Consider the following 24,919-nt stretch of genomic DNA (forward strand, 5'->3'; position numbering starts at 1 on the left):
GAAATTGCTTTTAGTTAGTCATCATCAGCTATAGAAATCGGATAATTTATTTTCAAAACAAACCCAAATGCATTTTTTATATGATAAAAATCCGTTTATTACACTGATATGATGTATAACCAACAAACAAAAAGACACATATTGCACTAAAGTAATGGCACACTTTACCTAAAATATTGATCATTATACCTTTAAAACTGTAAAATAGAAAGTGATTAGGATAAAACAGGCAATAAAAAAATTCTTATAATTATATCTTGTAATAATTTGGTAATTTAAAGTATTACATCAGCAAGTCAACAATTCTCTGACGAGTCAAAGGTTTTGTGAAAAGTTTTTTAAAACTGAGCTTTTTAGTTCGTAAAAGCCGATAAAACGCAAGTTTGCAAGATGGAACAAAGCAAGCAGAGTGAAAATACGTTTTTGTTTTCGAAAATCTAAATCTAAAAGATGATCAAGCAGAGTTTAGCAAACTGCGATTGGCACAATAAGGAACAGAAGGTCATCGAAAGCAGGTAATTTGTAGATTTATAATAATAATTTCATACTATTCAGTATTTAAGTCATTTCAAGTTTTCGACAATAAATGGCATAAAGGAGCATTTTTATATTGGGTGCATTTTCGTAATTGTGTGTTCTGTGAAATGAGCCTAAATTTGTTAAATCTGTAGTAGTTCACTGTAAGTATAATGATTTTTTGTAAACAGTGCAATTTGCTGTGTATGTGGATAGTTATACTATATCTTACACGCTATACCGAAACAATTTTAAAAGGCAAACGATTCAAACGATTGTTCAGAACTGAAAATCAGAGATAGGAATGACGTCATGTGAACGTCATCATTCAGCCTTCTTCTTCGTTGACGTCAATCGTGGCGAACTTGAAGTCTTCGAATATGGCAGTGTTCACGTAATTCTACAAACAACAATTGTGGTCAGCTGGTGGTTTGCAGCATCTACGCCCTCCAGCGGCTACTAGGACTACTTCCACAGCACGCTAGGTGACGCAGCGAGTTACTACAGCGCAGAATGCGTGGTTGGCTTAAACCTCAGCTTTCCTTCGTACTTACAGCTGAGACAGCTGTTGTCTTACGACCTTGAGAACCAGCAAGCATTTGCACAAGGCTACAGTTCCAACCATAAATTAATATTGCGCATTAGGCCGTTTACTATGTTCAGGTATAATTGTACAGCTAGGTGATTTGAATAAATAATCTCTTTTCAACAATCGTACCAAGTGGTAGTACATGCGTTAGCCCGATATTTTAGTCGTATCGGTCCTAATTTCATATCTAGTTGTGCATTTCAGCCATGATTTGAAACCCAATTTTACGTTTTTACCAGTTATTTTGGCTAAAAAACTTGAATATAATCTCACCCTGCTTGATCTTGCGTCACACATCCGCTCGAGGGCGACGCAGAGTTGAGCGAAGGTCGGTCGATCGTAAGGTCGGTCCTTCCAACACTGAACCATCAGGGCGTATCTAAAGTGTGCATAAGTAAGTATATAAGCAAGTATTAAACCGTGGAACACAGTAAGGTCGGTCCTTCCAACACTGGACCATCAGGGCGTATCTAAAGTGTGCATAAGTAAGTATATAAGCAAGTATTAAAGTGTGGAACACAGTAAGGTCGGTCCTTCCAACACTGGACCATTAGGGCGTATCTGGGGAGTGGGTATAGTTAGATTATATAAGGAGCTGAAAAAATTGCTGTGATCTCTTTTTAGAAGAATTAAGGAAATAAAAATTATTTCGAAATATGATGGAGGTTGTCTTGTACCTATTTATTTATTTCAAACTTTGCGCAAAACGAATGTTTTTTCTTTTTGAAAATTAAATTTTTCATGGGGGAAATTCTTCAAAATTTACTTTTCAAATGTTTGTTTGATTCGATGTGAAATTGAAGAGATACTCACACTTCGTCGTCACAGTTGATTGGTTTCTCCATACGGTAACCGGTCGGAAGTTTCTCATAGAGTTCTGCACACGACATCCCACAGTAGGGGGTTCCCCCAAGGCTGACTATCTCCCAGAGAAGAACTCCGAAAGACCATCTTTAAAATAAGCAGATATTAAGCGGATATAACTTTTACAACTTAAATTGCTCTCACTTAAGTATTTACCTTATAAAAGCTTTTAAAATAAGAAGATAAAATGCTCCGTTTTGTTGGGGTTTATTAATTTGGTGACTATGAAAAAAAAAAACTTTATAAATAGAAAAATATCAAGGAAACTATTGAACAACTTCAATTTTTCTCATCCAAGTTTGATAATTTTAAATCAATAAATCAATCAGGTTTCTCAAAACGTATTTCCATCTTGAATAGTATACTTAATCACCTCTGAGAGCTTTTCATTACATGATTTACATGCAATGTAGTAATGAATTGATTTAAGTACACTTAAATCACTGTTCTCAAAAAGACTTTACTTTAGTCAATGGGGCAAACGCCTTGAGTTGAACTTAAGTGCTTTTAAATAAATTGGGTACAATTTAGTTATAATAACTCAAAATGACTTGGACTTGGACTTAAGTTATTAAAAATGACTTATTTCAAACACTGCTATTATAATCACGTGACTTACACGTCACTCTTTGAAGTGTAGACGTTGTAGTTTAAACTCTCTATCGCCATCCAACGAATAGGTAGTCTCGAAACAGTTTTCTTGACGTAGACCCCCTCCCCCCTGGATAGCCCGAAGTCCGCCACCTTGCACACCAAGTGGTCACCGAGCAGAATATTTCTCGCCGCAAGATCGCGGTGAATCAACTGGAATGGAAAAGGATTTTGTTAAATGGAAAAGTTTACTGATCAATTAAAAATACTAGGAATTACATATAATGAAACAAATGACAATAACGCAATCAATTGGAACGAAACGAAAGGCAAAATCATAAGTATAATAAAACAATATGAACACCTCAATTTTACTATGCTTGGAAAAATTAATATAATAAACTCCCTAATAAAAAAATAAATAATTAAATACATGGAAAAGTTTATGAAGCTACAATAGAACAAAAGTCTTTTTTAATGATTTTCACAAAACTCTAAAAAAAAACAAAAAAAGTAACCATTTCTCTCCAAGATAATCCAAAGCTATATACAGTATATACTATGATGATTTCTAATTTTCAGCATTTTCTAATTTTTCAACAGCGATTTTTCGCTGAAGGTGAAGTATTATATAGTTTTAAATTTTTTATCTAATATAACTTAGAACAGGAAATACCGATTTCTCTCTATATAATCAGTTCGCCCTATTGCTCAAACACATTAAACAAAAGTAGGTTAAAATACATTTTCCTATTATTGAAACTGGAATAAATCATTGAATGTAGCAGTTTATCAAAACGAAAAAAGGTTTTTAGAGAATAATGGCTGGAGGTTGTAGATAGACTTAGAATGAATATCAAAGCTCATACAGAAGTAGGTGGCATTTTGGACGTTTCGAATGAATGTTTATTCATTTTCAACATCAAAAAAGGTTCCGTTTTAAATAATTTAAAAACCCTACTAAATAGAGCTTATTAAATAGTTCTCGCATGAGTAATCTAAAAAATATTAATGTTCTTTCTTAAAGATTTTTTTAAATTCTTTCTAAACATAATTTTTTGAAACAGAAAAATACCAATTTTTCGTTGTGTTTTAGTAGAAAGTTTTCACATTTTATCAAACGGGAAAACAAAAGTACCGATTTTTCGCTGAGGTAAGCCATCCCCTGCGCCACATCGGACGCAAACTGTAGGAGCTGGTTTTGCGAGAGAGTCGTGTAACTTCCATCGTCTTCTTCTGGCCTTCTGCTCTTCCGGAGGAACTGAAGGAGGTTCCCGTTAGGTGCGAACTCGGTGCAGAGGTACATTGCGTTGTCGTGCTCACAAGCTCCCACCAGGGAAAGCACGTTCTTGTGGTGCCCGATGCGGACCATCGTGTCAAGCTCGGCCAGGAAATCTCGCTTGTCGTCTGTAGTGCTCCCGTCTGTATGTTCGGGGGGTAAATGTTTAAAACTTGGACTGGAGAAGGGTTTAAACCAGGAGTGGGCAAACTGCGGCTCGCGAGCCACATGCGACTCGCCGGCGTGTTTTTTGTGGCTCTACTAGTCGAATCGTAAAAATGCCAAAAAATTGTTCAAGCTACCAAGAGTACCCGTTTCTCTCTTTTTCTTTTCTTTATTTTTCTTTTATTTCGTTTATGACGTATACATAGAATCCAAAGAGTTAGTTAACAGCAAGTCAACGCAATTTCATTGCTAAGGTTTCAAAGTTTGGCAAATCAAACAAAAGACTGATGTTGATAAATATTGTGCGTGTTATTTTGTTATTAACGATATTAATATTGTGTTAATTATTACGATTTAACTATTTTACAATTCTGTTATTATTGCCGAACTTACATTATTTACCGTTTTTGTATTAAAATAATTTTGAGGCTCTCTGGTACTTATATGTTCCGCAAATGGCTCCATTGAACACAGTTGCCCAACCCTGGTTTTAACCGAAAAAACATAAAAAAAATTAAAAAATTTGGAAACAATACAGATTTTAATTCCGCGTCTGTATTATTTTACTTAAATGAATTAAAACGGTAAATTAAAAATGAATGTCGCCATTTGAAGAGAATCTTTTTTTTGAGGAATGTTATATTTTTTGCAGATTTTCCTAGTTTTTTTAAAAAAGTTCATATTTGTGTCGTTTTTTTTTGTTTTGTTTTCTGTTTTATCAAAAGAGAAAATTTTCTGCTGTCAGTCTGTTCGGGGTGTTTGAAGAAAAATAACGTGTTATAATGTTTTTTTTCGGAAGAACTTAAAAAAGTGTCCTAAGTTAAAACTAATTTGTTTGTTTTCCAATGATATCAAAATCCTGTTAAATATTTTCAAAATGACCTTTATTGCGGCATTTTCACGTTTTTCTTTTATTTCAATCAGCTCTTGCAACCGAAATATAAGATGACAAAAACTATATTTAGATTAAAAGATTTCCGGTGATAAATAACTTCAAAACAACAGCTAAACACATTTAATCACAGTTTACCCTTCAGCATCTTGACAGCGGTCTGTATAATCTTGTTGTCTTTTTGGACGACCGCTTTAACAACTTGACCAAAGTTTCCGACGCCAAGTGGAATGTCTTCGAACAAAATGTTCTCCCAGGGAAGAATCAAGGCTTCTGGGAAAATCTGAGGGAAATTGTCCAGAAATAACTGAAATATACACGATATGTTTTCTGTGATCAGGCCCCTTCTGAAATCGTACTGGCCAATGACGTTCGGTATGGCCGAGGTCGTGAGTTCGAACCTCGTCGCAGGATACTTGTTATTTTAGGCTGAAATTGCCTCAACTTTAATCGTGAATAAACCTACTGATTTTGGTAATAATATTTCAGAAAGTATTAGGTCTATTGCGTAGAAATATATTTTATTTTATTTTTTCCCGGCATGGTGTGAAAGACGCAATGGCGGCTTGCATATGTTTCCTAAACGTTGGTAAAGAATTAAAATTACCAGAGGAGCTGTTTTTTTTATTTGTATATGTTCAACTACTTCGAAAATACGTAAATCGGTTTAAGTTTACGCGCGTATACGTACACCTGTTTAAGCCCGTTTTCATACGTACCTGTCCTGAGTATGTTGATGGGCACCTTGAGTCGGATGAGGGCACGGAGTAGGATGACATCATGGTTCCGGTCCTGGAGTGGAACCCTCCCCCCTGGGATGACCCAAGGGTATTCCCCCTGAGGTCCATCTCGACTTGGCTGGGGTACATCACCTGGGGCTTGCTCGCGTATCTATCAACACAAGGGGTTAAGGTGGGGTGTGAGGTTTTAAATTATAAAGTTCACTAAAAGATACGGTGTGAGTATAACTACAAATGAATATGCTGTTGCAGCAAGGTATTGCTTCACTTGAAAATTGTTCTTACGGCATTTTTTTTATTAAAATACCAACTTTTTTACTCCCATATACTTGAATGGGTAATCGAAAACGTTGGCACTTACAAATAAACTAAAAATAGCATGTATTTGTAAATATATTTGTTAATAGCATAGCGTGTGGTTCTCCTTTGTGTATTTTTATACTTTTACACTACTTTGACCTGATGAAGTGAGGGTTGTTGATCAACAATACAATATTGAATTATCAACTCTTAAAGCACTCACACTCACACACACTCACACACACGCACACTCGCGTACGTAAACGCACACACGCACCTGCGGCACGCGACGACCGTGATTGCAATCACGACGATCACGATGAGTGATATCACGCCCAGGATGATCTTAAACGTCATGGAACTCACGAACGGAACCACAGCGTTGTCCTTGTCCAGTGTGCTAGAAGCTGGAGAAAAGTCAAAGACTTGGTACATCCGTTTATATGCGTTCACGCCGGTAACAATAAAAAAATCGACAAAATATGAAGTCAAAGTTTTGAAAATCGACAAAATATGAGTTAATGTTAACTCACCGCCTAGTTTTGTGCGGAATGACAAGGTTGGGTTGCCTGAACTTTCACCCACATAATTGCTCGCGATTACTTCGATCTCGTAACCGGAGAGAGGTTTCAGCGAAGTAAGAAGCTTGTGCTGGGAATTAACATAAGAATGGTTGGAGCAGTTGTTCTCAAACTGGACTCTTTATATTTTTATAAACTGGCACGAAAACCTTTGTTTTGCGTTTGAACTATTAAAATAAAACCTTGGTAATGACATCGACATATTTTTAGTTATCAACGATCATTTCAAATAGCTTTTTTTATTATATGACTGATATAAAAGGTTTAACTTAAATTCTAATTTATCATAGTCCTAAAATTTATGCCAGAAAATTTTGCATTTAAACGAAACTTATTAATTTTGTCCAAATTCACCTCCCATCAGATAAGGCAAATGAATGAATATAATTTAAACCAATATTTTTTTTATGATTTTTCTAAGCAACCTTCATTCGCACCTGTTTTTCTTCATCGTCGATTTCAACTAGAAGCGGATCTTCATCTCCTGAGTTGAGGAACCTTATTTTCACGAAAGTGATTCGGAAACCCTTGCGCACAGACCACGTGATCATGGCACTCGATGACGTCACGTTTGAACATATGACGTCATATGGGGAGGGGGGAAGGCCTAGGGTTGAAGGGTTTTTGCGAAAAAAAAGTATAATTTTACACACAACCCAAAGTGTCTGGAAAGATTCCGATTAAAATTTCACCATTTGGAGCGTCTAAGCCCCATTTTAAAACGGTAGCATGATTTGTGTTTAGAATTGTGTAATTAAATTTTCAAATTGCGCAACAAATCTAATTTTTATTAGGTTGCATAATTTCCCAAGTTAAGTTACCATCAGCTACACCGATGCAGTTCTAATATGCAATTAACTTTATACAAAGCCATTAGAAGGGTGTATGTAATTATTTTGAAAGGTGAGTTTCGAGGATTTTTATATTATGTTACCTAACGAAGCGGTTGGCAACCGCCGGTCCGCGAGGAGTTCGTTACCGGTCCGTAGCAAGGTTGTCAGATTAAAATTTCGTTTAAACACGAACTGTGCGTAAAAAGCCGGACAAAAGTCAAAAACAATTTACTGTATTTTTATAATCCAAATACATTAACTTTTGATGAAATATACTCCATGGCTGATTGGTATGATGAAAAATAACAATGAGTTTCATATCACGTCCACAACATTCATAATGCATATTTGTATTACGAAATTTAACTTATAGTACTTACAATATATCGAAAAATGGGAAAATATCATGTTTTTTGATGCTCAAGTGAAATAGAATACATTCATGCAAACAATGTTTATAAACAATGTCACGTAATGAAATGATTTATTATGTTGATATTTAAGCAGAAAAAGTTTTGAAAAAGTTGTATATATTTTAATAAGCTTTAGCAAACCTCTATAATATAAAAATGATGCAAAAAAGCCAAAACGCTAAATGAATTTTTTGACATCAACCACGTTGAAAAAGCCAGATTTTTTTAAATTTGGTGTAAAAAATCTGGCAAGCCTTGTACGAATGTCCATCCTATATTTCTCACGTGTCAGTCTGTGGTTCGTATACGTTTTTGTATCGTCATTATATTTTAATAGTTAGTCTTTTCGTCTACTATGGAAACGAAAAGTGTTGTGCGGGGCCTGTACATAAAATAGAACCGAAATTTGTGAGTTCTTTTAAAATTGAAATGAATGCTTTAATCGCATTGAAAAAAATTGTTACATTTCTCTTTCTGAACAGGTTCATCGGGTCAAAGTAGACATTTTTACTGGACAGCGTGTCAAACTAGAAACAAAAAACTTTGACTTGATGAAGCACGATTGTGGTAAAAGCTTGTGGAGAATCCAATAGAATTTGTCTCCATAGTGCCCCTAAATACTCTATTAAGAATAGGAAAGATACGTCCATCTACAAATAAAGTATAAACTTACCGAGTCTGTCAGTCCTGCGAGTAATCTTGTTCGAGTACTCGCTCAGTTGCCGAGTAGCAGCTGCCACTTTAAACGAGTAGACAGAGTCGGCTCGCAACTCTTGGATCACAAGCGAGGTTTGGTCGCCAGGAACAACCTGGAGTATAAATGTTGTTAGACACTTTAGCAATAAATGTGGGGTAATATTTATTTCATAGAAATTTGTTAAGTTTTTGTTAAATAACGTCAACTTTTAAGTTTAAGCCATTTTTCCATAGTTTGGAACAAAATAGAAAAAATTACTCTGTTAAACTTTTTATTGGAACAACCTGGCGTATGCATGTAAATATGCTTCTTAAGGATATTGTGTTATATGTGAAGACCGTCATTCGACTAATTAACGATGAAGTGAAAACATAATTGCCGACTTTAAATTCGACAGAAATAGCTTCAATTTGATTCCATTGTTGCCATGACCTTAAAAGGGCGGGGAAATATATTTTATAAACATTTTGTTTGCCTTGAAGTATTTTGTTGTTTCACATTTTGCACAAAATCGTGACTCATGCTTCTTGGTGTGAAAATTTCACCGACAAAATCAACATTGTTTACCTTGAAAAAAGCATTAAAATATATCTATAGCAGGGGTTCTTAAACTTTTTTCAGCGCGGACCCCTAAAATATTTTTTTGCCTCGCGTGGACCACAGAATGCAAACAATTCTAATATGACGTCATAAATTGACGTCACAGTACAAATAAACATAAATCTGTCGATTTCGATTCAAAAACGTGAAAGTGAAAAGGAGTCTAAATAGGATTCAGTGCAAATCCGTTTTATTCCTAATCAAACTGTTTTCTTTAAAAAAATGATTACTTCCTAACTATACTCCTAATATTTCAAGTAGGTCTTTATGGACCCCCTTCAACCAGTTCGCGGACCCCCAAGGGGTCCATGGACCCCAGTTTCAGAACCCCTCGTTTATAGGTTTTAAAACATAGCACAATTATATAAAGGCAACCACTAAGGAGTATTTGTACAACCTAGCTTTATTACCTTTGTAAGTTAAGTTTTATCAATATTAACTATAACAATGACATCATTAAATATCCCAAAATACCGGGTCTGAATACAAAAACACCTTCAAACATCCTAATTAGTAACAACTAATTTGATCCCAATTTTGTCAAAATTAAACAAAAAAATAGATAAAATTACTAATTAACTCACTTTTGTCAAAATTAAACAAAAATAAATATAAAAAAAACTAACTAATCAACCCACCTTTGTTCTCCAATGCTCGTTCGTCTGTCTCAAGTCATCCGTGTAAATCACCTTGTATGACGTAATATTGCCCACGAAGGGGGAGGGGTCAGGGGGGGTCCACCTGATCGTCACGCTCTGCGACGTTATGACGTCAACATCCACTATTACGGGGGGTTTCAGGGGCTTGTTGCTCATCGTCGTCACACTTATGACGTCACTCCACTTACCGCTGGCCACGGTGAATCCCCGAACTCGAAACCGATATTGCGAATATTCCTTGAGATTCTGAGAAAAAAATCAGTCAGTGGCAACAATTGGTACAACCTTAAACTTTTTCAATACTTAAAACTGAGATTGAAATTATGTTAGAACGTTTCTGATGTCGTTATATGCAAATAAATAGGCAAACATTGTTTCGGGTCATGGTGTCGTCCTAAAAAAAAGGGACAACTTTTTACCGGTACGCTGTTCCTGACCGTTTCGGAAGACTTTCGCAATTGGTTGCCGACTATAGTAAATATAAAGGCGCGAAATCCTATTTAGAGAGACAACGAAATGACACAGTTTGACATTCTCCCAATAATCCCCCAATAATACGAGATTCATTCTAACTCACTAACTTGCTGTTTTACATTTTCACACGCACTCGCTAACACTTAACCATTCTTACTTACAATCACACACTCCCACTGATACACTTACTTTCTCACATCACTTAACAAATTATTGTTGTTGTTTTTTCAAATGTTGAAACAGAAGTAAAGAGTTATTTAAAACGTTCACTTAAGTCACCGTTTTCAAATGATATTTTTCCAATCCGCAATATAAATGCGTATCAGTAAATACATTTGAAATAATAGAGCGTGCGATGCCAGAAAATATATTTTTGTTCAACAACGAGTTTCTACTCTGCTACAAAGTTTGTTTTACCCAAATTAAAAAACCGTAGAAAAGCGTCAAAAACTATGCATCCTCAGTACAATTACTTTAAACATTTTAATTGAAAAAAAAGAATAACGATCGAAAAACATTAGAATCAATTATAGTTGACAGAAAAAAGGAGTTTTCTCAAGTCTGCTTTTATTATTACCTTACTTTACGGCGTTATCTGAACAAGTACAAACCAAATGTGTTGGACTTGAATACCAGGAAAAAATTGGAGAATACTTTCTTTTAAGTATATTTTGTTCAGAGACGGTCAAATTTCTCCAATGGTCAATCCAATATAACTTACTGCTTTAACTTAGAAATTATGGTTACATTAAATAAAATGGCAGCAATCTCCAAACATCTTACAACCGAAGCCGAACCACATGTTTAAAAGTAAGTAGATAGTTAAAAGTATGTGCTGTAATGACTTTAGTCAATGATGACTTTACTATGCACCGGGCATCCCTAAATAAAATAAGGGCAAATAGTTAAAAGTAAGTGAACGACAGATGCCGAACCTCGACATCACTGCTCGTATTGTTCCCATCAATCTCCACACCTTCCCATTGTTCACCCTCCTGTTTCATCTGGAGCTGGAATCCTCTCATGACCCCGTTCCTCATCAATGGTGGATCCCACAGGAGTCGGACGCTCGTGGAAGTTGCGGAGGACGAACGGAGGTTGGTAGGAGCGCTGGGAGCTAGGGACACAAGAGTGGATGACCTCGAATCGACATTTATAAATATGCACAAACAAAGACAGATTGTATAGGTCGCACAGAAGTTAATTTCTTATTTTTAAAGTAATTTTAGATGAGCTGATTACACAAGAGCAGATAACACGACCTTAAATGGACAATTATAAATAGGAATAAACACAGACAAAATAACTGATGATGCTTTATTTTGTGGCGAAATATGTTTCTCTTAAGCACTTTTAAATGACTGAATTTGATTGAGACAGAAAAGTATTAAGAATGTATTCAATTTTCTTGCTTACTAACAGAATATGCGCAGAAAAAACAAAATAATCATTGAGTGATTTGTCTTTATCCGCATCGGCCGCACTTTTTCACCAAAGTTTTGAGGAAACTTCACACAGAAGTTAATGTTTAGCATTTTTTAGAAGTTGTTATAATTTTTTTAGAAGTTAGTTTAACAATGATGGACAGATGTGTAAGATGCACTAGAAAGTATTGAATTAAAACCGTTAATGCTTTGGATTTTTAATAAAACTTTAAAATTAATAAAATGTACATAGGGTCACATATAGTATACATATATAATATACAAATATTTGTTTGTTTTTTTCTCTTACCAGCTTCGTGCGTCACCGCCGTTATGACGTCACTATAGTTCCCGGCGGTTTCGTGGTTGAAAGCTCTCACGCGTAACGAGTATGACGTAAAAGGCGCCAGTTCGTCGAATTCATACGTCATCAGTGACGTATTGGTGGTGAGTCGCATCGCGTTTGGCGAGAAGTTGAAGGTTTCGTTGAAGGTCACCTCAAGGTCGAAAGTTTGGGTCGTTTAAAAGTAAATAAAGCGGCGGCCGATATTATCGGTTATTGGAATGTGCGATAATATCGCTACTCGTCCGATAATATCGGGGTATCGATAACGTTCTTATCAAATTACTTTAAGAATTCAGTCATATTTTTTATTAGATAGCATGATCGATATTTATCGACTTGGAGCCGATGCCCGATACAAAGCGGTAGTATCGGTATTCGTCCGATACTAGGCTGGTATCGGTGAAAATTATTAGGTTAACAACTGAAGGTAACCAGAATTCTTGCACTGTGGCATAACAACCTGGAAAACGCCTTTTCAAATTTTGATCTATCTTGCTTGTTTAATGACGTCATTCGGATAGGATCAGAACGCGATACATTTGTTTAAGAAAAATAGGAATAAAGTGTATCGACAACCATAATGCGCAACACCAGGTTGTAGTCGGTGACATAAGTTACTAACTACTTTAAAAAAATAACTTCAACTTTGAAAAGGTGAACTTATTCAAAAAATATTAGATTAACAAACTTAACTTAAAGAATACCACAGTGTCGACTGTGACGTCATAAAACAATGTTAGTTTAAACGTAAACACGCTGGAAATGGATTGTGAAAAACTGAATAACATTTTCTTGGGCATGGGATACAGCCATTATAAAAAAGTTAATTCTCTTATTTAAATTTAACTATCTATGTAAATAAAAACTGGGGCTTTTCTTTAAAACAATAGGATTACTGGTTAATGCAGAAACGCCAACTCAATGTCTGGCCTAATAACGGCATTATCGAAATCGAATTAAAATCTAAAATTGTATCGAAATCTATACTCGATACCGAGTCATTGTATCGGAACCAGTCCGATAATAATATCGAACAAACAACAAGTTCTAACCTCGTATGTAATAATCGTATATGGCTCGGCATTTAGGGGGGTTTCCCACTTGTAAGAAGCAGAGGTCGAAGTGAGGTTGGTGAGAAATAATTTCGGTCCCTGCGGTTTGTCTGGAACAAGAAAGAGTTACTGATGATGATACAAGTTCGTATCGAAACGTCACAAGTTACGTCAACGTGTTATCATTTTATAAAGCAGAAAAAATTTAGGTGCAGCTTAAAAAATGTCTTGTATAGTTTGCAGCACTTTATGAGTAAAAACTGAAGATGATACAAGCTCTGATTAAAACGTCTTAATTAAAATGATGTCGATCTACTCGACCTTATTGACTTTGCAATTCATTTTCAAACTGAATCATAGATCCAGATCCGTAGCGTACCTAAGAAAACTTTGTTTTTAAAAAGTGGATTATTTAGTCAGACAATAAAAAGTAAAACAGTAATTTTTACAAAAAATTACACTTGGCCAAAACATGTAAATTTTGGAGGACTTTGCAACTAATTTATGTCTTACAATTTAAATCAAAATGACGAAACCTTCTAATATTCAGCTTCTCTGAATCATTAACTTTTTCAAATCTTAAAAAAACTCTTTACAAAAAAATGTAATATCATACCGTATATCACTATTTTATTAACTCCTTAGGTTTGGCAATTAACTCTTTATCGCCACCTACCGAGTTTTCCCATGGTGACCCTGGCCTCCTTCGAGTAGGGGGAACTCCCGGCGCAGTTGGCCATCTGCATCTTGACCCCGTATACCTGCAGGGGGGAGAGGTTCTTCAGGACGGCTGTCCGGCGCCTTCGGTCAACCTCGTCGTATACAACCGGTTTCAACTGGTTTTCTGTGGAAAGGAGGAATTCAAGCTTAAATAGGGTAAAACAAAAAAAAGACAGCTAAAAACAAATACTCTAACGGCTAACACCTTCCAAATTAAAACTCATATCACTAGTAATGGTACTTAAAGTCAATAATTTACTAAGTTTTTTTTATGTTTTATCGTTTAAATTAAACCATGAAACGTTACCAGCTACGCGGGCAAAATAATTTAAAAAAATAAAACATTTGTTTTTTAACATTTTTTTCTTTTTATTTCGGCTTGGCTTATTGATTCAACAGTAATTTAAATTTTAAAATCTAACAAAAAACTCTAACAAAAACTAGAGCTCATTTCACTGTGAGGTGAAAAAAAGGGCTAAGCACTGCTTAGAATCGAAAGAATTTACCAATTTTAATAGTTTAATGTTTTGTTTTTTTGTCAAGGACTTGACTCGAAGTTGACTTGCTCTAATAATGACTTGACTTGGCGATTAGGCTACTTTTTGAATGACTTAACTGGGACTAAAGTACAAGTACAAGTTCCGATAAACCAACTCACCGATTGGATAAATGACGATTGTGAAGTCCTTCAGCTCACCCCTGATGGTTCTCGCGTCGGGGATTTCCCAAACCAGATACACGCTCGTCGAATTTCGTATTCTATGGATTAGAGTGATCACTGGAGGCGCTGTTGGGACTAAATGAAACATAAAAGTTTGTTGAGGATTTTGCATTAAAAGCTACACTAGAGACAAAGCTTTGGGCTTTGTTAACAAAATCAATTAAAAACTTGAAATAATTCGTTTTGCAAAGATAAACGTATAAACGCGTATTTAAACACTTTTTTTGCATATAAATGTAGCAATAAAAAATCGGCTAGGGGATTCTAGATTTAAAGATAGGTCAGGAATTCAATAAATAAATGAAAACAAGTGTCTAGATGATTACTAAAATCCCAAAAAAATACAAATGTATAAAAAATTGTTTGTGTGTCGAAAAATAACTAAATATTTTCAAACCTTGACATTTCGTTGTAAATGTAGCAACAGGTCCGGGCTTTCCCCTCCCGGTAATTCCCCCTTCCCGATACAAGACGACTCTGACGTCATATGACGTATATTCGTCTAAAGCACTTATCGCGATTGAATCGTTGTACGGAATCGTTCTGAAAAAAAAGAAATTTAAACTTAAAAACTGTTACCACCAGGCAAATATTAATCAAAAACAGCTCCTCTGGTAATTGTAATTGTTAACCAACGTTTCGGCAACCTATTAAATCGCCTTCTTCATGGTTGAATGACTCCGAACGCTTGAAATACAGTATTATTAACAAAAACAAAAACGGGAGCAGCAACACGATAAGAAACGATTAATTGTGTTTGCCGTTGGTTAGCAATTACATTTACCAGAGGAACTGTTTTAAATTAGTATAAAGTTATATTTTGGACAAGAAAAACAATACAGTCTGTGGCGTAATCTAAAAAATATAAAAATATTTTTTTTTTAGATTAGGCACATAGTAACACACTTGTAGCTTTGCCTGCATACACTTTTTTGCATTTAAAGAAAATGAAATATTTGAAGTACATTACCACCTGCAAACGATGGATATACCTGTTTTAAGTTCATATTTTTCAGGATTTCTTTCTTTTAAGTTAATAAAAAATTCACGGTACTTTACGCACATTTGTAAAGCTGTTTACGAAATAATTGTGGTTTAATAACTTCCTCGGGTGCAAAATTTACTTACTTGTCGTAATGGTTGTAAGTTGTTTCATTGGCTCGTTTGAACTGGACAACTTTCCTTACGATTGGTCCATCCCCAGTGAAAGGGAAGCTGTTTAGACCAATCACAAGCCGAGAAGCTCCCTGGTGGATCAAACGCGGCGCTCTGATTGGTCGAGGCAATGCTGGTAAGTTAAATGGAAAATATTACGAAAGGAACTTCAACTTATAGAAATTAAAGAGTTTGAACTTGCTTTATGATGGAGGATTTCTTTAAGTTATCGAAAGTAAGATAAACAATTATTTGCAAAGTTATAGAAAGTTGAAATTGGAAATTGTTATTTACAATTTCCCTTTTGGTTGAGTTTTGGGTTTTTCTTAGATGATGCAAAACTATTTTTTCAGAAGTTTTAGATTTACCTGACACATTGAAAGAGAAGGTTTTAGAAGCTGTTCCGGAAATAGTTGTCGCCACACAACTGTACGGACCCGGATATAATGAAACGACGCCGAGAGAGAAGATTGCAGTGGTCCGGTTCAAGGAAACAATAGTTTTCTTCGCTTTGATCACTCTGCTGCCATTTCCCTGAAAACAGTTTCAAGTTTACTACAAATATGCTTTAACATAATGTTTCGCCATATTTTATTCTAAGCTTGACACCTTGTCACTGACCGGATGTCGTACTTAAGTTGAACACTAGTATTTATTATCATCAGAATGGCCGTGTGGCGCGAACGCCAACACTGAGGTCAAACTATAGCAAAACTGCTTGCGCGTACGCTAGCTCGCTCGATTGCTCATAAAACAACTTCATTGTACCACACAATCCAAAAAAACAGACTGCCGGGGTGATTTAGCTTCAGCAGTTGCAAAATAAGGGATTGTTCTTTAGCATTAAAACAAAGGCGGAAAACAATTAGTGGTCATAAGTAAAAACGCTGCAGAACGGCAACAAAACACCAAAGTAAGGTGAAGTAAATTAAACAAAACAGTGAAATACAGCAAAGTAAATCATATAAATTTGCTTTACACATATTCCTCAGTACATATGGTTGTTCAAAGCATAAGAAAGGTTAAAATTATTTTAACACACAGATATAGTATTTGTTTTAAAGTTTTAAAAAGGTAATTTGCTAAATTAACTTCACAATATTTATCATAAGACAAAAAAATTTTATAAAGGAATTAAATAACTGAGAAAACACGATTGAAATTCTTAGAAATTTAACCAAAGTGATAAAATGTCTTGGTTTACCAATATATAAAAACGCTTCACTTACTCGCACTGTTATTTCACCGGGAATGGGGAGGGGAAGTCCCGAAACCGCGCATCTGACTTGGGCCGACTGACCCGTGTTGACCTTGAGAGAAAGTTAAGGACAAATGTCGGTTTGGCGCCACAAGGTTTCGAACACGTGGATATTGGTTGGCGTAGAAAGAGGTTATTACTCACGAAACGCGTTACTAACTTACGCAGCATTACGGATCTAAACGGATTTGACGTTAACTACCTTATATAAACATACGCACGTTTACGTAACGTTACGTTGTTAGTTAATACATCTTATTAACCAATAACCGGATTGCAACAATGAAATTACTTGAGTCAAGTCATTATGAAACAAAGACTTAATCGCACTTTAAGTCTTTTGAGGTAAAATGACTTAAATTGGCCTTAGTCATGCTTTGGAAATAAACTTGGACTGGGACTTAAGTCATTTTACAAAGACTTGACTTTAAGTCATTTTTTCCACGACCGGCACTTACCTTAAAAGATGAAGGAACCGCCACAATTTCAACGATGCGTGGCGAAACTTCACGCTTCAGTTGTAATGGCACGTGACTCGAGTATCTGGCAAGAATAACATTGTGTAACAAAATATTTCAATTCATATTATAATAAATAACTACAATGGCTACACATAAAAAAACAATTGCCTTGAAGAAAATCCGTAATTGATTGACTGATTCGGTTAGTTAGTCTGTTTAAGACACAGTCTAAAACCAAATTGTATGAGACACTATATAATAAAACTGAAAAAAATCTCACAAAGACCTTTATAAAAATTGTCATTAAACGCTTTAAATGTCTAAATGGATGGAAAGTTAACAAGTAAACGACCACAAATTAGGTGATCAGTTTTTTATGGGTACAAAAATTGGGCAGTTGAAAAAAGTGTAAAGATTAATATAGTTGGGTACACTATGAAAAGCTCTGTAATTAGCTTAAAAATGAATTTTAAAGTCAAAAAGGTCCATTAAATGAACATCATCTTGATAAAGACGTTTCGGCACGAACTTGAATTATTGTTTAACTGATGTATACACAGGTTCGTATAGAAATGCTTTATCAAGATGATGATTTACTCGATACATTTGGCATTTTTATTCTTTTACAAACAAATACATTTCCAACCTATTTGTTTGTTGCTTGTGGTCAATCCTCGACTTGCAAGAAGTTCCGTACCACCTGGGGGGGCAAATGCACCCCCTGAATCTGTCACAAGTTCCCTGGTTGCTACAGAGACACCTCTCGGTACATCCGGCACCGTATCGGTCCGGCGGGCATTCTTACGAAACAAAGTATGACGTAATAATGGAGAAGGTTGATACATAATAATGCTTTTTCAGAGGGGGTGGTTTAAGAAATTTGAATGCTAATTTTAATTTTATAACTTTTTTTAAAACAAACTTTTATTATTCGAAATGATATTCACAAATAATAACATTCCTGAAGAAAATGACAAAAATATCTGGTAAATTTTCAAACCGATTCTTACCAAAATACTTTTTTAGCTATTTCTTTGTAAATTAAAACTAACTCCAAATTAAAACAAACTTGATCCGTTACAAATTAAAAGGTTGAAAACGTATTTTTATTAAAGCATAAGAGTACAATTGATCATTTTATACTTAACTACAGCCAAAACATTTTTTTAGTGATATTAAAACTTTAAAAACTCTAAATCAAAAGTTTAAAAGTCTAAATATATCGGAAGTTTAAATAGCCTAAATAACAATGCAGTGAGAAACATCTCAATTAAAATACTTGTTAATTTTTTCTTACTTTCCTTGCAGTCTGGTCCTGTCCAACCGGACATGCAATTGCATCCTATGGACTGGCACATCTCCACTCCGCGGCAAGTTACGTCATCAGTGACGTCAGAGCATGACGTAGTGCAGTTGGGACCGAAATAATTCGCTGGACAGGCTTAAGCAAAATTATGAGCTCGAATAAAAACAAGCCTTGCTAAAATGTTATTAGGTTTTATTTTTATAGTTCATTTTATTATTTTTATTTTGGAAGAATTGGTTGAATCACAAAATTTACTTTAGGCAAAATTTCCCGAGGAAAAATATATCGAAATTTGTCAAAAAAAAAAATATGTTATAAATATGTTAAAAATATTCTGAATATAATAGGAGAAAGAGACGGAATCATGCTGAAGATGAAATTGTGTTTTTTTTAAATAAAAGTTATTTTTTTTTAAATAAAAGTTTTGTAAAACAACTTGCTAAAATGTAAAATATATTTGAAGAAAAAAAATAACAATATATTACATTAATAATGTTTAATAGTGAAAACGTTCGAAAACAGTATTTCTTCTCAAAACGATTGGTTTACCAGATTGACAATGTTTCCCGCCAAATCCTGGTTGACAAACGCACAATCCCGTTGTGACGTCACACTCTCCATTGTTGTTACAAACGGGACAACGTTTGGAGCAGTCACGTGACCAAAGATTGCGCGGGCAATCTGCAAAGTTCAAGTCGAAGGTCAAATATAATACATTTCCAAAAAGAAAAACCATCTTAAAGATGTAGTATTAAAATTAGTCGAGGTCGCTGTAGCGAACTCACCTCTCACGCTGACAACAATCCCAGCTTCGATTGTTTCGTCATAATACCTCGCTGTGTATACTCCGGCGTCACCCATTGTGACGTTGTGAATCACAAGACTCAGTCCGTTTCGAACCTGAAGTCATGTGAGAATAAACATAATTTATAAATAATATAATATTGAAAGCCAGTCACCATCAAGACGTTTGGAGGTATAAACATCTCTAAACATTTTAAAAAGTGTCTGGCTTTGATTAGATTTCATTCCAAAACAGAAGTAGATCACATTTTTTTTAATGTTTTTAAGCATTTAAGTAAGATGTTGTAATTCTATAATGTGCAGTTGGTGCATTTAGAGTCACTGTTTTCAAATAAATTACTTAACTTAACTCTTTCGGGCAAAATTACTTCACCTAACTAAAGTCACTTACGCAAACTTAACCTACTTTAAGTCTAAGGCAATGACTCAAGTAACTTTTCTTTTCACTGGATTTGACTTCAACTGTTAACTTAAAGACAAACTGTCAACTTACCGTCCATGCCCTGCTGGTTGCGGTAAATTTTCTTCGGTTCTTGTACCACAAAACGCCGGCAAACTGTGGTTTCGAAGAGTTGGTGACCTTCATTTCAAGAAGCAGTCTTTCACCAACATTAACTCGCCTCGTGAAGTTTAAAGGACGCAGAGAGCCTACGAAAAAGTAGCATCATAGAATACTTATATAAACTGTTTCTACCAGGCATGGTAATATAAATCCAAAACAGCTTCTCTGGTAAAACTTTTTCCTTTTTTTGCTTTCCATTTATTGTACGAGCGTTCAGTGTCATTCACCTTGACGAAGGCGGCTTGCATAGGTTGCCGAAACGTTGGTTAACAGAGGAGTTGTTTTTGATTTATATAGAATACTTATGTTTTAACGTATCTATGCCTAAACTTCAATTGTGCGAAACTCTAAAAGAGGGGGCTTTATCAAGATAAATTCAACTTTTTAAAAGCTAAGAAGCAGCAACATATGTTATATATGTTTTTTGGTATCTATATTCCATATATTGGGTTGAATAAACCGACAGCAACACAGAATACTTATGTTTTAACGTATATATGTTGCAATAATATTATTACGAAAACCCACACAGAAGTTGACCTAGTTTATGTAACCTATGTTATATACCAGGGTGGTCCAAACCATGGCCCGAGGGCCACATGTGGCCCGCGACATCATTGTTCGTGGCCCGCGAAGCACTGTTGAAATATTGTAATACGTAAAGTTGAGGGTTTAATCAAAGAAATATAACTGACCAACGATCATCGGCAAGCATATTGCAATTGTTTGATTATAGGCCTAGTTACATTATTAAATAAATTAATCGGTTTACTATCGACCATCAAGGTTTAATCCAGGGGTGCCAAGAACGCTTAATTTTGATATGTGTTAGACCGGTTTGAAACTCGCAGTATGTCCTGTATGGAACTTTCCAAAATGGCTGTTTTGCGAACTTGTAGGTTACATTTGCGTTTTGTTTTACGTCTTTTTAATGGACCAGTAAACATAACATTAAAAGTTCGACCCTATATAAATTACTCTTGTTTGCCACTTTAAGGTAAATGAACGATGAAATATATAGCGCGGTATTGTTTTACAGGATTTCACTGTGACTAAAGGTTAACGCCCTGGACCTTTCCATCGTACAATTCTAGCCAAATATATCTAGTTAAAAAACATTCTACGCTTATAAATGCAGTATTCTGTTTTGTCAAATACGAAATTTTTTCACGCTTCGCGCGCACCATTTTACAAGCAGTCTTATTATCACATTACTTTTTGGCAATGATTTTTGTCGTTATCTTTAAACATTTCATGCCCCGACCTTACGAAAATCGTGGATCGCTCCTAGCAGGCATGTCGCATATATAACCTACTTTATGTGGCCCGCCAAGTATATCAAAGAAATATTGTGGCCCGCGATGCTGTCAACCTTGGACCACCCTGTTATATACAAATTAGGGGTGAATTCGGTGCGCTTCAAAAGCATGCTGACATCATCCAGTAATCTTATTAAGGTAGATTAAAAACCTTATAGTGAAAACGTGGGTTATTTTCGAAAGATAATTAAAGTTTTTCAAATCAGAAGCAAAACAGACGACTTTAATCTTCTTAAAACCAACATTATAAAAATCCTAACTATAGACAAACATAAAACATAGAACACTAACACGATCCAGACAGCAACTAAATTGAACTATAAAGTATACTTTACAAAAAAGCTTAAGCTTACAACAATTCAAAATACAGTGAACATGTAATGTTAATTAACAACTGTGAAATCACACACTCAGCAAAGTGCTGCCGCAATTCCACAATTACCTTAATCATTCGATTGGCACATTCGCAACGTTCCCCGTGCTTGTATTTTTTCGTGTCGGCCAATTGACAGCAAATGTTGAGCGAAAAATGAACAAAACATAAGACAACAGGCCAACAGTACATTTCGTGTCAAACTTTATTTAAGTGTTTTTCACTCGCAACTAGTGGATACTCAAAAACTAAGTATAATAGCTAAGCTTTGGTGGCCCAATGCTTTAAAATTAAATACTTGTGATTGAGAACAATATTAGACAAATAGCATAAATTTATTTGAATTTAAATTTAAATAATATGAGCTATGTCAGGATGTCAGGTGCGCATACTCCAGTGAAAGCACCAAATCTACTGTTTAAGGCACAACAGTGCTTTCTAAGTGCGTTAGCTGCTACAAATCAACCTTTATCTTAATCACTTGCATGGAGGAATCGCGCCCAAATGCAATCTTAGCACATTTCAACTTACCAAACGGATCATCACAATACAAAACAAAATAGGAACAGTTACTAGATGTATCTGAAAGCTTGTCAACAGCATAAACCACTGTTTCTCAACGTTTTATGGCTTGCGGCACCACTCAGAAATTACAAATAGATTACAACACCCCTACAAGACTGGAAAAACACATATCAACTCTACACAGCATAGAAATTTATAATTGAATTCCTTCCACTCTAATATTACAAAAATATTTCTAAAAGTTAAGCAAAAATCAGATTTTTAAAGATTAAATATCTCTCGGCACCCTTGAGTATAAGAAAAATAGCACCCTATGGTGCCACGGCGCCCGGTTGAGAACCACTGGCATAACCCTACCTTTGTAGTTCATCTTGAAAGTTGTTATTTTTTCCTTGTTTCTTCCACAAGTAAAAGCTCCTTCAGCCTTGTCCAAGTAAGTGTACCACGTGACCTTCCTACCACAGTTGCCAAGCACGCTGCTGTGTCGAGCCTTCAACAAGCAACAAGTGATTTCATATCAGTGAATTGACTGGGAGTTGAATTGGGCAACTGATAACTTGGACTGGGACTTGACTTGTTATTTTTTTAATATACTCAAGTTGGACTTTTTTATTTTACAAATGATTTGACTGGGACTTAAATCGTTTCAAAATGGTAATTTGCTTAAACTTTTTAAACCCATTTCTTTTATCTTTACCCTTTTGAACCCTTATTTTCCCACTTTAACCCTTTTTACCCTCTCCTAACTATTTTTAACACTTGTTAACCTTTTTTGCCCCTTAAACCCTTTTTCATCCTCTTTAACCCTTTTTACCCCGTCTTTAAAACCCACCGACAATCCGCCCCTCCACGGCCTCATTCTGCTGATGCTGAGCTGTGACCTTGACGCTCGGCATCCAAGGTCAGCGCACACGAGGGATGAGTTACCACTTCGGGGAATCACCGGAGAGTAGTTGAGAAAAACGTACTTGCCTTGAAATGTAATATTGTCATTTTTACACTGAAAGCCATTGCAGACTCACCGAATCTGTCGATCAATAATGCAAGCAAGGCAGGTCAGAAAAACAACAAGCCTGCAGTGAGGTTCGAACTCACGACCTCCGGTTAAGCCGGGACCGTCGCTCTACCAACTGAGCTATTGTCATTATTTAGACAAACTGTTGCGACCAATCACTCATATTAATCAAAATAAAATGCTCTAGTAATTATATTTGTCACCCAACGTTTCGGCGACGTTAATAAGTTTAGTTTCTTCGATATTCACCCTACTTGAATATAGTAACGATACTACCAATTTACGTAGGGTATCGGCTATGTTTGGAAAAACAGACTAAAAAGCTATAAAAACATTTAGTGGACTTGTGTTATTAAGTGTGGAAGAAATATCAAGGTCATGGCAGTAAATAACATCAATAAATGCCAATTTAATAATGCATTAAGCTAAATCCAACACGTTGATTAAATTCGCAAGCCTAACGTAATTATGTTCCATTATTACGTTGAAATTAGTGTGCTGCAGAATTAAGTCTAACGGAAAAAGAAGAATAACTTTCGCATTCATTCTAAAAACTAATTTAGGGGCATATGGCGACTCAGTGTGTTAATAACTAGTTCTAAAACACCATAATTTTGGTATTTTGGACAAATTAGGGCGAACTAATGCAAAATTTATCTTTAAACTTTCAATGTTTTATGGGTGTGGCAACCCGGATTATTCAATGCAGTTTGAAATCACCGCCAACCAGACATTTGACTCAGACTGTTGGCTCGGACCTATTTCCTTTTCTCAGCAACAATCGCTCATTGAGCTACTTTTAGTGAAATGTATCATCAGTGAAAATCTATTATTCCTACGTTTTTTTTTCATGTTAGGATAAAACATAAGCAATCTTAGAAAAAATGATGATTTTAACTTAAGAATCTTATTTTAGGCCGAAACAAAATAATAATTTTTTAGAGTTTTCTTTTTGGTCAAAATTGCACTCTTTTTTGTGTTACACCCACCAAGAAATTGTAACTTAAGGTCACTAAATAAAACACTATTATTTAAAAAAAGCGGTATTATTTGCACTAAAACCATTCAATGTAGAACCACCGTATCATTCTTTATTCTGCGTCATATGTTTTTTGGAAGCATCGCTTAAACGGTATTAAACTTTAAAACAGTATTTCTCAACTTCTCGCTTGCGACCCGAAATTGTATCGCTGTTTGATTTAGCCGACTGAATAAGTTTAAATGCTTAGATTTTTTGAGTGGTTCTGGGCAAGATTGTCCCATTCGGTAAAATCGTTGAAGCACCACGATCAGGTCTCCGTAACATTATAGTAATGCTAAGTGTCTTTAAACGATAACTTACGTATTTTTATCGCAGTTTGCGACACTATAAAAGCACGTTTAAAAGTTTAAAGAGTTCGATGAAAATAACTTAACAAACTCACCTTGAGTTAACTGAAGTAAAACAAAGCAGCAAATGGTCGAAGTAAGCATTCTATGTTTAGGTAAACTTTTGTAAAATAAATGAATAGTAGAAATAACTGTATTTTAAATCTTGGCTTTATTTCTTTAAATATTGTCAACTTTTATTTTTTGGGCAAAATGGTCATACGCAATTTGAATGTTTCGAAAAATTCTTATCTATTTTAAACATAGTGAGAAGGCACGGGTTCTAGTATATGTGTTCTATATACTGTCGAGGCAGA

At 35.2% G+C, this 24,919-nt stretch overlaps 1 protein-coding gene across 1 annotated transcript; it reads right to left on the reverse strand.

Moving 5' to 3' along the window:
- Window positions 1-99: 99 nt before the first annotated feature.
- LOC146165660 (angiopoietin-1 receptor-like) lies at window positions 100-24,741 on the reverse strand. The gene is made up of 30 exons (XM_083380996.1): window positions 24,659-24,741; window positions 23,052-23,191; window positions 22,577-22,709; window positions 19,934-20,088; window positions 19,422-19,536; window positions 19,186-19,317; window positions 18,628-18,771; window positions 17,977-18,130; window positions 17,328-17,412; window positions 16,841-16,921; window positions 15,980-16,145; window positions 15,585-15,744; window positions 14,854-14,999; window positions 14,394-14,531; window positions 13,692-13,859; window positions 13,016-13,125; window positions 11,928-12,114; window positions 11,129-11,310; window positions 9,699-9,965; window positions 8,437-8,572; window positions 6,955-7,124; window positions 6,470-6,587; window positions 6,214-6,343; window positions 5,616-5,787; window positions 5,035-5,179; window positions 3,699-3,982; window positions 2,589-2,773; window positions 1,919-2,056; window positions 1,379-1,484; window positions 100-916 (listed from the first exon to the last, which is right to left on the reverse strand). Exons 1-30 carry the CDS (start codon window positions 24,705-24,707, stop codon window positions 845-847), a joined length of 4,368 nt encoding a protein of 1,455 aa, XP_083237122.1. The 5' UTR covers window positions 24,708-24,741; the 3' UTR covers window positions 100-844.
- Window positions 24,742-24,919: the final 178 nt, after the last annotated feature.

This window comes from Ascidiella aspersa, chromosome 2 (assembly GCF_963924565.1).
Source record: "Ascidiella aspersa chromosome 2, kaAscAspe10.2, whole genome shotgun sequence".
Classification (NCBI taxonomy): domain Eukaryota; kingdom Metazoa; phylum Chordata; class Ascidiacea; order Phlebobranchia; family Ascidiidae; genus Ascidiella; species Ascidiella aspersa.